General features: G+C 39.6%; 2 protein-coding genes across 4 annotated transcripts in view; both read right to left on the bottom strand.

Annotated features, from left to right (window-relative positions):
* Positions 1-9,801, bottom strand: part of vta1 (vesicle (multivesicular body) trafficking 1) — a 44,886-nt gene extending 35,085 nt beyond the window's left edge. The window contains 1 exon segment of the mRNA XM_029631388.2: positions 9,600-9,801. Coding sequence (XP_029487248.2) covers positions 9,600-9,690 — 91 coding nt within the window. The 5' untranslated portion in view covers positions 9,691-9,801.
* Positions 9,802-10,408: 607 nt separating this feature from the next.
* gje1a (gap junction protein epsilon 1a) lies at positions 10,409-15,102 on the bottom strand. 3 transcript variants are annotated; one of them, XM_029630696.2, is made up of 3 exons: positions 14,747-15,102; positions 13,216-13,398; positions 10,409-12,814 (listed from the first exon to the last, which is right to left on the bottom strand). In XM_029630696.2, exons 1-3 carry the CDS (start codon positions 14,774-14,776, stop codon positions 12,419-12,421), a joined length of 609 nt encoding a protein of 202 aa, XP_029486556.1. In that variant the 5' UTR covers positions 14,777-15,102; the 3' UTR covers positions 10,409-12,418. The 3 variants fall into 3 exon arrangements, with proteins under 3 accessions (XP_029486556.1, XP_029486555.1, XP_029486557.1); XM_029630695.2 differs by lacking the exon at positions 14,747-15,102 and adding an exon at positions 13,897-14,077; XM_029630697.2 differs by lacking the exon at positions 14,747-15,102 and adding an exon at positions 13,833-14,076.
* Positions 15,103-15,758: the final 656 nt, after the last annotated feature.

The raw sequence follows: 15,758 nt of genomic DNA, 5'->3' as shown, positions 1-15,758 counted from the left end.
CAACTATGACAGACAAAATGAGAAAGAAAATCAAATTGTAGGATTTTTTAATGAATTTATTTGCAAATTATGGTGGAAAATAAGTATTTGGTCACCTACAAACAAGCAAGATTTCTGGCTCTCACAGACCTGTAACTTCTTCTTTAAGAGGCTCCTCTGTCCTCCACTCGTTACCTGTATTAATGGCACTGGTTTGAACTTGTTATCAGTATAAAAGACACCTGTCCACAACCTCAAACAGTCACACTCCAAACTCCACTATGGCCAAGACCAAAGAGCTGTCAAAGGACAACCGAAACAAAATTGTAGACCTGCACCAGGCTGGGAAGACTGAATCTGCAATAGGTAAGCAGCTTGATTTGAAGAAATTAACTGTGGGAGCAATTATTAGGAAATGGAAGACATACAAGACCACTGATAATCTCCCTCCATCTGGGGCAGCACGCAAGATCTCACCTCGTGGGGTCAAAATGATCACAAGAACGGTGAGCAAAAATCCCAGAACCACACGGGGGGACCTAGTGAATGACCTGCAGAGAGCTGGGACCAAAGTAACAAAGCCTACCATCAGTAACACACTACGCCGCCAGGGACTCAAATCCTGCAGTCCCAGACGTGTCCCCCTGCTTAAGCCAGTACATGTCCAGGCCCGTCTGAAGTTTGCTAGAGAGCATTTGGATGATCAAGAAGAAGATTGGGAGAATGTCATGTGGTCAGATGAAACCAAAATATAACTTTTTTTTTTAGATAAACTTTTGTTATTGACCAAATACTTATTCTCCACCATAATTTGAAAATAAATTCATTAAAAATCCTACAATTTGATTTTCTGGAATTTTTTTCTCATTTTGTCTGTCATAGTTGAAGTGTACCTATGATGAAAATTACAGGCCTCTCATCTTTTTAAGTGGGAGAACTTGCACAATTGGTGGCTGACTAAATACTTTTTTGCCCCACTGTATATGACTAGGCAACTAGATTCCGCCATGGGTGAAGTGGAGTGGATGGTTGGGGGGCCGAAACGTAATTCTACATATTTTTTATACTTCAAATTGACCACAAGTAAGCCCTAATGAGCTTGGATTGGAAAATAATAATTTAATCCCCCACAGATCTATATTTTTTTATTTTGACAAAAATGTATAATCACTTGGGCGAGTTGTGGCCCGTGGGCCGCCTGTTGCCGACCCCTGGACTGACTAGGCTATAGACATAACACAAGAAGAAGCCACTCAGAATAAGAGCAATGCCATGAAGAGGCAGAACAAAAAAGCAGAACACTGATGCTTTGAACGTGTAGTCCACAGCCTGAAGTGTGAGCCTCTGAAGGACTGCAGTCAGAGCCTTAATAATGAGCTGTCTCCAACCGGGACAGAACAACAATCATCGATCCAGTGTTCAAAGTCATTAGCTACACAAAGTAAGACAGGCAGGTGAAATGTTTTCTGGACCAGCACCCAAGTAGGTGTCCACCTCTAAAATTAAGATCATACCTTCCACACGTTGGCGATTTAAATGCTAACAGCATGAAGGATGCTGCTGTCCCTTAGGAAATTAAAAGATGAGCCACTAGATCAGCTTGTAGCCTAGAGCCTGTCTAGCCAAAAAACATGACATAATTGTTTGCCATTCTTCAAAGAGTGCTTTAAAAGAACAGGATAAAGCTGTACACTAGTAGGGATGGGCATTTGACATTTTCTGACTGTTCGAGTACTCGCATTATTTTTTTTCCTCCAGAGTACTCAAATATTTTTTAGAACATAAGGCCCACACTGTAAAGAAATGTGTGCATTTATCTATAGGCCTATGCCAAGTGTTGCGACAATGCCTCATTTATCGTAACCATTAGAGATAATAAATCCTAATTGCTAAATTGACCCATATATATATTAATTCAATAAAAAAGCATGTGCCATTTAATTTAATGAAACCGTAATATCAACTATATCGTGAAACACAATCTTCAAAAAGGCAGTCACCTCAGCAGTGGCGATTGCTCGTAGAAGCCTATGGCTATGCAATGGCATAGGCTTATATTGTTAATTTAGCAGACAAGACGCTCTTATTTCCCAAGCCCTTATCACAATCAAGACACCTATTTTATAGTTTTAAAAAAAAGAAACTTGGCTCAATTTGGCGAGTTAAAATACGTTTTCAGGGTTACAAAATATGTCTTTTCGCTATGCAGATATTAGTTTATTCTGCCAGTTTTTTGGAATTTTCTGAATGGATGAACAACTCCACATTGAACACTGCATGGCTACATCCGTTTGGTGAGTAACCCTACGCTTAATGATTCTGGTGAAAACATGCTCTGTCTTTATCAAACTATTTTTTTGTGCGTATTTTCAGTATGGAACCTGTCTATGTTTAGGGGGTTATAGCCTAGGCTAACCAATTCTAAAATGGCACTATCAGTTCGCAATGACGCCTAAACGGAAAATACATGGGAATATTATTCCAACTGCAGCTCGTTGTTAGAGCACGTTTTCCTACTTCAGTCAACCAGTCCATTTTGAATGTGTGATAAAATTGTTGTTATTTGGCAAGGAATGTAGCTTGTGTATCCCATCAGTCAGATACATTTTTATAGGCATTTATTTATGTAGGCCTAACGGGAGCTTGTGTGAGCAGTCAGCACGTGTATGTATGGAGTGGTCAGAACGCAATTGAGATAATGAGACATGGAACTGTGTGATGCATGGTTTGGTTTATTTTTTGTTGTGCCCCGCAAATGCACATGCACAAATGGCACACTATAGAGTCAAAGCAAATCAACGTTGTCTTCAAAACAACTTTCAATGGCCCGTTCAGGCAGCCACAAAGCACATTCCACCAAATAGTTTTACACTATTTGATTATTATTATTATTATTATTATTATTATATGTTGTTGAATTTTTACCCCCTTTTTCTCCCCAATATCGTGGTATCCAATTGTTAGTAGCTAGTATCTTGTCTCATTGCTACAACTCCTGTACGGGCTCGGGAGAGACAAAGGTTGAAAGTCATATATCCTCCGATACACAACCCAACCAAGCCACACTGCTTCTTAACACAGCGCGCATCCAACCCGGAAGCCAGCCGCACCAATGTGTCGGAGGAAACACCGTGCACCTGGCAACCTTGGTTAGCGTGCACTGCGCCCGGCCCGCCAATGGAGTCGCTGGTGCGCGATGAGACAAGGATATGCCTACCGGCCAAGTCCTCCCTAACCCGGACGACGCTATGCCAATTGTGTGTCACCCCACGGACCTCCCGGTCGCGGCCGGTTACGACAGAGCCACTGCGCCACCCGGGAGGCCCCCATTATTATTTTTTTTATCTCTGGACAGAGCTTTGACGTCCGTTCAGTACTCATGTCCATCCCTAGTAGCGCCCGATGCAATAATTTATTCACCAACATTTCGACAGCAAGCGGTCTTCATAGAATAGGCGACACCAAACCATGAGCAAGCACAACATTTCAGCAAATTTGGCCTAATTGTTATCAAGAGGACAATGCAAAGTACTGTATTTTATTGAGATTTTCAGAGAGACCAGTGATGCAGTTGTCATTCTGACCTATAAGTTTTGACAACTGCCTGGCCAGCCCTCTTTGCCTTGAATGCAACAGGTTCCATAGGCCTGTCTGTGAGCTGAGAAAGTAGGCAACCCAACATCAGCTTCCAAGTCAGCAGCACATCAATAGGGCATTTTAGTAATAAAAAAAGAAAGTTATACTAAATCAGCAAATGTCACATTTCCAAGGTGGGATAGGGTATCATACAGTGCATGTTATGACAAAGGTTGAGTTTTAACTCACTCATCTAACTCTAATTTCACAGTCATTACATTGTAAAACAGGGTGGACTAGCAATTAATACTTCCCAGCAGAAAATAAAAAAGCAAATATACCCAGCTGGGAGTTCTCTAAGTATGGCAAAAACACTGATCGTTCATTTTAATGAAGGGGTCTGTGTCTTTGATACAGGGCTGCTCTAAGTATGAAGCCTATGAGTGGGCAAATGTTCATGTTTAATTGTAAATTTCAATGTTTACCGATGGAATTTGGTAACATTTTTTGTCCAGATCCATGTGTGATAGGCATGTGTCAGTGAGTCAGTTATAATTGTAACAACATGGCCTTAAGATATCTAGCTAGGCTAAATTCTGCATTCAAGGCACAGATATTGTTGTAAGGCCTCATATAGTGAACAAAATTATAATTTTGTTTTGTGTTTTCAACACCTGGGATGCCATCATAGTGTATGGCAGGTTGAATGCTGTTGCATTAAAAATTAACAAGAAAAAGCCTGGGGCTTGAAACCAATAGTGGGCCTGTTACATGGTTCTCTCTCCTACAATAACACTGGCTCAATTCAAATTGCAACTGAACATAAAACACCGGAAAGACGCGTTAAGGTGACCAATTTACAAGACAGAAGTAAAACAGAATACAGTCACTACTTTTGGTTGGCTGAAGCAGTTTAGATTTGATTCTAGTAGGTTCAGCTTAGATAGAGGCACAATATTCATTATGCTCACCATTAGCTTTTGAGAAGAGAATTACATGGGTTTTAAAATGGCTTCACCATGTGTCATATATCAAAACATGTCAGAAATCAGAAGAATAGAACATTTTAGAAAACACTTTTCAAAAGTTTGAGCCAAGGTGCAGCTGTGTAAGGCACTGCATCGCAGTACTTGAAGCGTCACTACAGACCCGGGTTCGATCCCGAGCTATGACGCAGCCGGCCATGACCGGGAGACACATGATGCAGTGCACAATTGGCCCAGCGTCAACCAGGTTAGGGGAGGGTTTGTCTGGCTGGGATGTCGTTGTTCCATTATGCTCTAGGGACTCCTTGTGGTGGGCCGGGCGCCTGCATACTGACTTCGGTCGCCAGTTGTACAGCGTTTCCTCCAACACATTGGTGAGGCTGGCTTCCGGGTTAAGCGAGCAGTGTGTCAAGAAGCAGTGTGGCTTGGCAGGGTCGTGTTTCAGACGAAGCATGGCTCTTGATCTTCACCTCTCCAGAGTCCCTACAGGAGTTGCAGCGGTGGGACAAGACTGTAACTACTAATTGGATACCACGAAATTGGGGAGAAAAAGTGGTAAAAGTCCATTAAAACTATGCCAAAGGCCACCTGTTTTTTATTTCCTAAACAGTTAGCCATAACGAAAGCAATAGGGATCATTTTGCTCAGATATGATGATCACTGCACATCACAGCGGGCACTCACAATGTCATCCTTTGTCAAGCCATTACGCCCATACAGCTTAACATCCAATTCTCCTCTTCTGAAACAATGCAACACTGAGACCATTCACGACAGACGCAAAGGATATGAAAATAAAATCCATAATCCATTGTACTTCAGAGGGGGAAATGATTTTGCCATGGGCAGAACTTTCTGTGTGAGTGTGGAAGGGGGTTGGTGAGTAAGGGAACTTCATGGATGGCCAGGGGGGGTTACAGTATTCTCTCCCCTAGACAGAGATGTAGGAGAATGACAAACTACAGTGTCCAATGACACAAAAAGAGACAGTCAGCAGCATTCATTCCTCTGCAAGGCTCCACAGATGGTAGTGCGTGCAGCCCAGTACATCACTGGGGCCGAGCCCCCTGCCATCCAGGAACTCTATAACAGGCGGTGTCAGAGGAAGGTCCCAAGAATTTGAGGACTCAAGCCACCCAAGTCGTGGACTGTTCTCTCTGCTACCGAACGGCGGCGGTGCCGATGCACCATGTCTAGAGCCAACAGAACCCTGAACGGCTTCTACCCCCAAGCCATTCCTGATAGAAAGTTAAATAGGTAGCCAAATAGCTACCTGGACAATCTGCATTGACCCTTTTTGCACTAACTTTGACTCATCACATACGCTGCTGCTACGGTTTAATATCAGTCACTTTATTCCTAGTTATATGTACATATCTACCTCAATTACCCCTGCACATCTACTCAGTACCCTGTGTATTTAGCAAAGTTAACTAATTTTCTATTTATTATTTGTATTTTTTTACTTTTTATTATTTCTCTCTGTATTGTTGGGAAGGACCAGTAAGTAAGCATTTCACTGTTAGTCTATACCTGTTGTTTACGAAGCACGTGACGAATAAAATTGTATTTACTTTAATTTCAGAAATGTGGAATATAGCTAAAGGGGATGGTTGACTCTGTCCAATGTAGCTCGATTCACAGGGATTAGTGTCGTTCATTTAATACACTGAATGTAAAGAATATTTCCCATCTCAAAAGTGAGTCAACTTTTCCCCCTGCAGATGTTCTTCCACAGAAATAGACAGTGTGGTAGTTGAACCTCCACTAAGTAGGCCTAATCCATGACATCCTTATTAATGTATGTTGAAGTAACAAATCGGCCTATAACTTTCAGTCAATCTTTCAGGTTTCAGATATGGTAGAATTTGACTAAAATCCTTGCCAAATGGAAATAAATGGGAGGAATACATGCCTGTCCTGGCATGCATCCCCAACGCAAGCTTAACATTAGTCATAAAAAGAGTGTGAGCTAAGTCCTCAGTTTGGGTGTGACCAAGTCTTCATTGACATTTGCAATGAGAACAGAATTGGGTATGCTGGGATGCTAGCCCGCGCACTCAGCTCTCCTCACTGCAAGGATGTTATTATGTACTATAGCTGCAGTTCAATCGGAAGACTAGATCAAGTCCCGGAAGCGGGAGAGAAAACAACTCAAAGAGAGCCTTTTCCATAGGTTAATACTATAGCACAATGCCAGGGCGCAGGGGCCTACACTAGGAGGCAGAACACAGGCCCATGGTGCTGCAGTCGAACCGGAGGTTCAGCTATTTTTTACTTCTGTGCTTCAAGTTGGCCATGTTTTATACAATATAAAGCAGCAGGAGAACACAATGTTCTATTTGAAATGAAAGCCTCTGTGTTGGTTAGGGTTACTATGTGCTGTTGAGGCGGGATATTAAATCACTGTGGTATCCTGCTGCTAGCTTGGACATTCATATTAGGGAAAATGCAATCCATTAAGTGGAAGTTCGTTTGTAGTTATTGTTTGGCCTGGGGGTGCTTGGGTTCAATAATGGTGGGTAATTATAGGGAAACAAATCAGTGCTTTTGTTAAAACCATGAATTTCCCTAGTTGTATTGAATGGATCAAGTAAGCTGTAGCCTAGATGATGAACATTGCACAAATAGGCTTGGCGTATTTTGGTCAATGTAATATAACGGCTCGCCGATTTAAAAAAAGAATGATTGTTGCACCACTCTTTTGTAAAGCCTGCCACCACTAATCCACTAAATCAATCCACTAACCTATAGGTCTTGAGTCCTCTAACCATTGTCATGTGCTGAATGCTTGACAAAAGAGGAAGTTCATTTGCTATTCAGATGGTTTCATCCAGACCATCAAAATGTCAGGCTAATAACTGTGAGAAAAACCTTATTACATTAGGTAGACTAGTCCATTTGATCCTATTCAGTCTGATTCAAATAATGGCAGCCATTTTCCTCTTGTGAGTCTGATTTACATTGGACCTTTGAAGCTAGAATAGCCTGGGATATAGGATACTCTGCAATCAAGTAGAGGTACTACATCGTCTTGATTCTTGACAATTAGATTTAGAGCAATGAAGGTTCTCTTAACCATAACATTTCAAAACAAAGGCAAAATCAGTTTGAGAGAAAAGTCAGTCCCTATGGCCGTCATCTCTACAACCTTCTTCCAAAGACAATGGGGTTGAGTCATTCAAAGATATGTCGATGCTGACCTCCAGTGGCATGTTGAATTACTGGTCCACTCTGATGCTCATGGGCCGTGAAACAAGGAACTCGTGCTGAAAACCTTCAATCATCTCTGCTTCAGTCCAAACCCCAAACCAGCCTAAATAAAATCAGACACAATTGGAGAACTCAAGAAACACCAAAGCTACCCGACTTTCTGTCTAAGCCCATCAACTGACAATCCCCAGCCATAATTATATACACAAGAAAACTATCAATAGGGCTTATTCCAATAAGGCTCACAAAAACAGAACAGATTAGTGTCCTTCATCCAAAGGACACTAATTTCTCTACTCATGTCCTTTCAATTCTACCAACACACCCACCATTGCAATTAAAATAAAAGAACCAGTCGGGCAGTGAAACTGCGCAGTGATGCCAAACTGGAAAAACATGTTCCTCAGCATATTTGGCTAATCCACCTCACAGCATGTTCTGCACATCCCATACATCCCTTTCAGCCAAAAGCAGCCATTGTCAGTCATCAGTATCTTTGTAATGAGCCATGGTAATTATATTTAAATTCAATCACTTTTGACAACAGCTGTTTTGATTTGAATGAAACCTTCTATACATATTGGCCCATCGTAGAAGTGCTCAGAAGATGACTTTTTGGACCTCAATGCCAAAACATTCAAGAGATAAAAGGTGCTCAGAGATGATCCATGTCTTCGTCACTGGAAAAGATTAACGATTGAGAATTATACAATTTAAAAGCTTACAAACAGGTCAAACTATTTTATAATTTCTTTAAATATCGCGTTAAAAAAAACAATTTAAAAAAAACGCAAACTACCATTGAGTTCATATTCGCATATGTTGTAGCTTAGTAGTGCTCAGCAATTAACCGACATTTGTTATTTTACGGTTTTTAAAACAACTATTTGACCGGTTGTTTCAATTATTTGAATTCCATTTCATTTGTTTCTGTTGCTCAATGCACATTGAACAGTTTTTCTAGAGATAAATCAGATCAAACCCGAACTGTGTGATGTAGTAGGGAGTTGTTTCCAACAAGCCAATATTCGACAGTTTAGTGCAGAAAACATGGTAATTAACTACAATGACCATAATCCTTTGCACGCCTACTTGTCCGGCCTTTAGCCGTGGTATATTGGCCATATACCACAAACTCCTGAGATGCCTTATTGCTATTATAAACTGGTTACCAATGTAATTAGAGCAATAAAAAAAATGTATGTTTTGTCATATCCATGGTATATGGGCTTATCAAGCCAGGCTCTGGGGCCAGACACGGGTCACATAAACTGTGTCCCTACCATAGGCAGCTGGCAACGCCTTACAAATGAGTCATGCTATACCACAAAGCTTACCATATAGTTAACTGGCATAGCCTATTTTCACAGAATGTGACATAGTTAGATAGAGTACTCTTATAGTACTGTTTGCAATACACTAGCTAGCTAACAATTAGTTAGTTATGAATACTATGAACCTCGACTACTTTTGATAAAGCCGACTGAGAAGTCAGCAAAGTTAAGAAGTAAACATTTGTTAGGTAACCACTAACATTAGTAAGACTGGCCGCAAAGTGTGTCGAAGTTGTAGCTAGCAAGCTGTCATTCGTTAGAAGCTAACGTTAGTTACTGTACCTCTGGTGTTATTGTTGTTATGATTCCATAACTAACTAACGTTAACTAGCTATAGTTAGATAAATGACATGGCTTGCTAGCTATCGACCTCATACGTTATATTCACAGAACAGTTAGCTAACTAGCGATTTGACGGTTCATGTCCCCCTAATGGAGTTGACAGCTGAACATAAACGGACAATAATGGCAAGCTATCCGAGTTGGCTAGCAAGTAACGTTACAAACTCACAGTAGTAAGCCACGACAGGATCCCTCTTCTCATGTTCCTGTGCGGTTCTTAGATAGTGTTGAATGGCTTTTAGCTGTGGTGGGAGCGCCATCTCTAATAATGTAAATACACTAGCTAACTATGGCAGATTAGTCAACATTAATGGAAATGTGGCTTGCTAACTAGCTGGGTCTCAACAACAATGCTCTTCCTTGCGCAGAATTCTTCCGCTTTCGTGTTCAATACGTTTAGCGCCATCTGCAGGAAAGGAGGACTGTCAAAGCAAAACGGCATCATATTGCCATTGACAACATATTGATTACTGTGTGAGCCTATTGCAATGCGTTCCATGGTGATCTTACGGGTTATGCGTAGCCAACAATCTTATTATGATATAAATGGAATGAGAATCAACGAGAATTATTGCATATTTGTAGTGAATTGACATCAAGGATCTGCATGCAGCTTATAGATGGGTAGGTAAGTTTTTCAACACCACAATGATCCACTGTGATTAAACTGCATATAGATTTTTCCCTAGACTATGCGGAGTCGCCAGAAAAAGCTAACATCCGTTTTTCAGGGATACATTTTCTTCAACCTAACTTTCGTTCCCCTTAATATTCAAAGTGGGACCTCTGCTCAAGCGTTGTTCAATGCCTACTACTATTAGGACAACTTTTCCCCAAGCAAATGCATGGGGTTATCATGAACATAGGGTATGTATAGAAACAACGGAAACAAGGGCATGCAGCTTACCTCTTATTGTAGGATTGCTTTGTCAATACAGTTTTTCAGTACAAAAAAAGTAGCATCATAGCACCACCTCTAATAAAATAAAAAATCTATCATCTCACCGATACTTTTGAGACATAAGAAAGTGTTCAAGCTTTACCTAAAAAGCAGCACAGACAGATTTTTCAGAAACAGCACATTGCAGAACAATATTGTCTGAACATAAGAGGGTCATACAATGTGCCCCTTTTATTAAACAAATGTGAAAAGTTGTATGCATTTTTATGAAGTACATATCGGAAAGTCAAAACAGACAAACTAGATGTAATGAAATGCATTTCAATTACCCTAAGAAAACTAAACAATGCAACTAAGCATTAGATAAATCAAAAACATACAAAACAAATAATATGTCCTTGTCGTGTATTTCATGATGTAGGATTAATTACTTTGTCAGCTAGATATTCATAGTTTCATTTAAACCTGGAGTTTCTGATTAATAAAGATGAACCTGAAATTAGCTCAAATCAAGTTAACATCCTTTTTAAGCATACGACCCGCAGAATTTCTGACTGAGTGTATATCGGATTTAGCTTGCTAACTAATTGATCCCACTTCCCAAAAATACTCCTCAGATTTACTGACAACCAAATGAATGTCATTGCTTCTTTTAACAGTTACCTCAGCTTATTGTACAAAATGTAAGAGGCAAACATTAAAACCATCCATCTGTCACAAATACCAGAAAGTAGTGTGCCATATTGTACCTGAGATGATACATTTAGCTGAAAATAACAACAAAAGTTGGATGGATGCCTGATAATAACTTACAGATACAAAACAAAAGAGGTAATCATTTTCAGTACGGCTACAACACAGGGTTAAATCAAAAGCATTATACTACATGCTATGAAAATGGTTTTAAAACAGTCAAATATGGTTTATCCATACACACTGTGACCAGCGCACTTATCAGCAATTACACTTAAACCTACAGTAGTTTGTAGAACTGAATGATACATCTGGGAGCATGGAAACCCATTTTCATTAACTGTTAATGATATCATTCCTATTTACAGTATTTCAAAACCTTAATTTAGTAATCATCAAAGGAGATGTTCCAAAATCGTTCAAATTCAAACTAACTTGAGCAACTTTATATACTCCGGTTCTTCAATGAATACACATTTTCTATTAAAGGAATACTTCAGGATTTTGACATTTAGGCCCTTCATCCACTTCCCCAGAATCCAATGAACTCGTGGATACAATTTTTATGTCTCTGTGTTCAGTATGAAAGAAGTTAGGTTAGTCTTGCGAGTCAGTGCTAACTAGTGTTTGCAAGTCTGCTAGCATGCTAGTAGATACCCATAGACTTCCAGTTACTGAGCTACTTCCAGTTAATGATGCTAGTTAGCAATGGCTTGCAAAACTACGTCTAACTTCCTTCATACTGGACACAGAGACATACAAATGGTATCTACAAGTTCATCTGGCTCTGGGGATCTACATAAAGAGCCTCATTGTCAAAATCCCAAAGTATCCCTTTCATAATTTATTATGACCTGAACATATTAAAGGCCAACTATTGAAATCAAATCTAAGCTTCATTAGGATACATTTTTGCCTGCCTTTTTTCAAATGTAGGCCTAGTTCAATGCCTTAAAATGAACCCATTTTTTAGCTTGTATTGTAGGGTATTAGGATGTTAACCTTGATGACATGACATTGGCCATATGTTAAACTGGACAATTAGACAACATTATATGTCTATAGGCCCCTAAGAAGACTACAACAATGCTATAATACTTTTCACTGGGTACAAGTACTATAATCTTTCATAACAGGTTTCTTTCTTACTTGGGCCAATGATTGAAAGCTGCATACGATACAACTATATCATTAGCCTACTGACAAAAGTAGATTTAAATCTGTGTTACTTGATTTTAGCAATGGGATTATGGAAAGAAGTGTCTTTGATTGTCAACTCCCAACAAAAAAAGCGGAGGTATGTCGTTTTCGGCCTATGTGTCCATGTCAGACCTGGATTAGACAAACAGAAATTTGAAATATGACCTAGAACTCTGTAGCAAATAACACACGGGTCATTGATTGGTTAAATAACCTAATCTCCTACAGAGTATCTCAAATATCTCAGCAACACACAGCAGCAACGTGATCACAGTGAAAGTGTACATTGCACTTAAAAAGATGGTCTTTTCAAAGTGTTCCGGCACCATGCATTTGGTGATGTTGAACGTCTTTTCTAGGGCACTGGCATCACACATGTAGAGTGGGTGAACCTGGAAACCAAAGAGATGGCTCTGTAGCCAAAAAGCGATGACTTCCAGAATAATTCTTAGCAGGACAGAGATGATGTAGAAGACGGTGTATATAGGTCTCTGAAGGATTTCCTCCTGGTCAATGTTTTTACAGGCAGCATAGAGATGAAATACAGCTCCAGGGACTAAAACAGTTACCAGCTGCAATGCCCAGAATACCTTCAAGCAGAAGAGCATTATGGTTATGGTCAGATGAGTGGAAAAACAACCTATTCACAAGTTCACATTCAATAACAGCTAATCTTTGAGTCCTGTCTGGTCATTACTTTGTTATTCACATTGAATAAAAGCATATCTTTGAGTCTGTATTTTCATGACTGGAATAAAATGTTTTGTCATTTGAATGGATGATGTGAAATGTGCACAAAATTCCTTTGTTCGCATATCACCATGGCATAGCGTGCAAATTGGTGATCTCTGTCTTTACCAGTACCATTGATGGGATTAGTTCTCAAATGAGCACTGTTTTTGTAGATTCTGACAGATTATAAAAGGTTTCTGAATAGTTGAAGAGATGGACTTTCTCATGTGAAATCATTTAATGCAGGAAGCACTCTTACCTGAGGTGTTATAGGCCTAAATTGGTTGTAACAGTATAGGTTTAACTCCCTCCTGTCAGGATCGCAGCTGAAATGGAGCGCTTCATTGCCATACACTGCAAAGCCCAAGACGCCCAGAAAGAACATCCGAACAGAGCCAAAGAACAGGGTGTGGAACTGGCCTATCACCGTCGGAGGCCTGAGCTAAAACATAAACAACACACAAACACAGAAAAAGGCTTTAAAACAGCATTTGTTTGTAAAAAAAAATGTTTTTAATTAATGTATGAAAAATGATTGAGGAAGCATAAGTATGATTGTAATTGAATGAATTACACAAACTATCAAAACAGCTTGGAAAGGGACTAATGAACAGATGAAACATTTTGGAATGCATCCTCGTTGACAATAGCAGATGGACCAAATATTATCAGATTTAAATGGAACAACTACAAACATGCTTTTAAATCAGTAATGCATGGAGAATGGCAGTAATAGGGTCATATTTCAACAACACACATCTATTCAGAGAGTAGGACATTTTCTATATTTACACTCTTATTTAATTCTGCAACAAATACAAGTTTATCCACTCTATTATGCTACAGTCAGATAGATAAATAATTCAGAGAACTCACTGGGCTCAAAGTGACCACGACCATCGTCCAATATTCTATATATTCTTGGTATCACCATACTTACACATCCTTCGTAAAAGTTCTTAATGTAGTTTAAAGACATGACTTTGCTGCTATTCTCCCAGTTCAATTATATTGTAACCCGTGGCCCTCATTGCCAATATGCTGGCATCAGGCAAAGCCCACTATAATTCTGAAGCTCCTAATGACCTTTTGCCGCTGAAAGCCCTTGTCAATGCATATTTGTCTTTTATCCGCGGTGCCTTCATCAATTTACTCACTCAGTAGAAAAAAACACAACAGGAAAGGGAAAACAAAGGCACGGGGCATGTGGTCGGCTCATAATCCCCATTGAACTAAGTCAGCGAAAAAACTTTTGTAGAACACAATGGGGGAGAGAAAACAAAATAGTACAATACAATAGTGGCACCTGAGGGCACGCTATTTTGAGCTTCCAAAAGAGCAATTTGAGATGAAAATGGTGTTTGAAAGTTAGTTTTAGCACTACATCTAAAGAATTGTAATGTCAATTTCCACATAATTTCATGGATGACAATTGAAATGACAATTGTAAAGAAGTGATATAGGACCTAGTAAACAACTTCTGACAAAATATGAGTCAAAAACAAAATATTTAAGCTAATGTTTTATCATTTTTATCATCTTGAAATATATTAACTCAGAATACTGTGACATATTTTATCTGACTTGAGGCACTCGAAAAAGTTGTGAAAATAACTTTACGCAAATTCTCCCTGTTGCAACATCGCGGTACACACCCTGCACTGTAAATTTCTTATGGAAGATCATTCACCAAATTGTCCCAGCCTCGGCGAGCAAGAGCAAGAGCAAACACATAGCAGACAATAAACGACATAATAAACAAATCAGGTAATAAAATAAAGTTCACACACCAACCATAATCCAGGCGGAGTGGTGTTCATTCCCCCTCTCAATCAGAGCTTGGGTCCTAAACTCATGTCACTCTTGCGCTCCCTGGGAGATACCTGCTGGAAGAGTACCATGATGGATGCGTTTCTTTTACTTAAGGTGTTCTTGTGTCAGAGATCAAACAACAAACCAAAAAGCAAAGCATCAGTGAGATCAGGCATTTGTGGCAGTCAATAGAGAGCATAACGGACAGAGGCACTAATTACCTAAATAAAGCTAACACTGTCCCACAAGCATCCAGTCAGAGGGTAAGTGGTCCACACGACGACGCAAGCGCTTAGCTGTCGCTGTCCTCATCCGTCAGCGTAAAGCCACACAGCCTACCGGAGGGAAATACCCTAAACAAGTGCGCTATGGAGTTTATCATATGGGATAATAAAATGATACAATTTCATAATATACTCGTTTTTATTCAATTCAAACATAAGCACTAAGCACATATGCTATAACTACAATAGCCTACAACTACATTAACTAGATGAGTGGTTTGAATTTGAATTCGTTGTACGCACAAACTGAGAATAACAGTAGCCTAGACTTCATTGATTATGTACATTCTCAATGGCACATTGGCATTTAAGGCAGGTTTTTCTGTGATAGGATTACACCTACGAGATTTCTAGTCCTTATCATGTAATTAAAAACACTTTAAAATACAACTCACAGCCATACCCATTTCCATTGGCACTGTAGACTGCGCTGCATAGATGGACAGTGACGGATAGATAGAGATAGCATTGAATGACTTAATTCATATTAATCAGTCATGACAAAGTACTGTGAATATTTCATAATTACAAATGAGATTTTCCGATTGTATTAACTTGGAATCTATCTATCTATCTATCTATCTATCTATCTATCTATCTATCTATCGCTGTCTTATCACTTCAAATTGGCATTGACATTCGCCTTTCTTTCGGCTTTTATTTAACCGCTGTGTGGGGAATACTCCTGATTACGTATTTATTGGAT

This window comes from Oncorhynchus nerka, linkage group LG24, assembly GCF_034236695.1.
Source record: "Oncorhynchus nerka isolate Pitt River linkage group LG24, Oner_Uvic_2.0, whole genome shotgun sequence".
Lineage (NCBI taxonomy): Eukaryota > Metazoa > Chordata > Actinopteri > Salmoniformes > Salmonidae > Oncorhynchus > Oncorhynchus nerka.
Note: the sequence above shows the minus strand (reverse complement) of the source record. Positions and strands in the feature narration are given on the sequence as shown.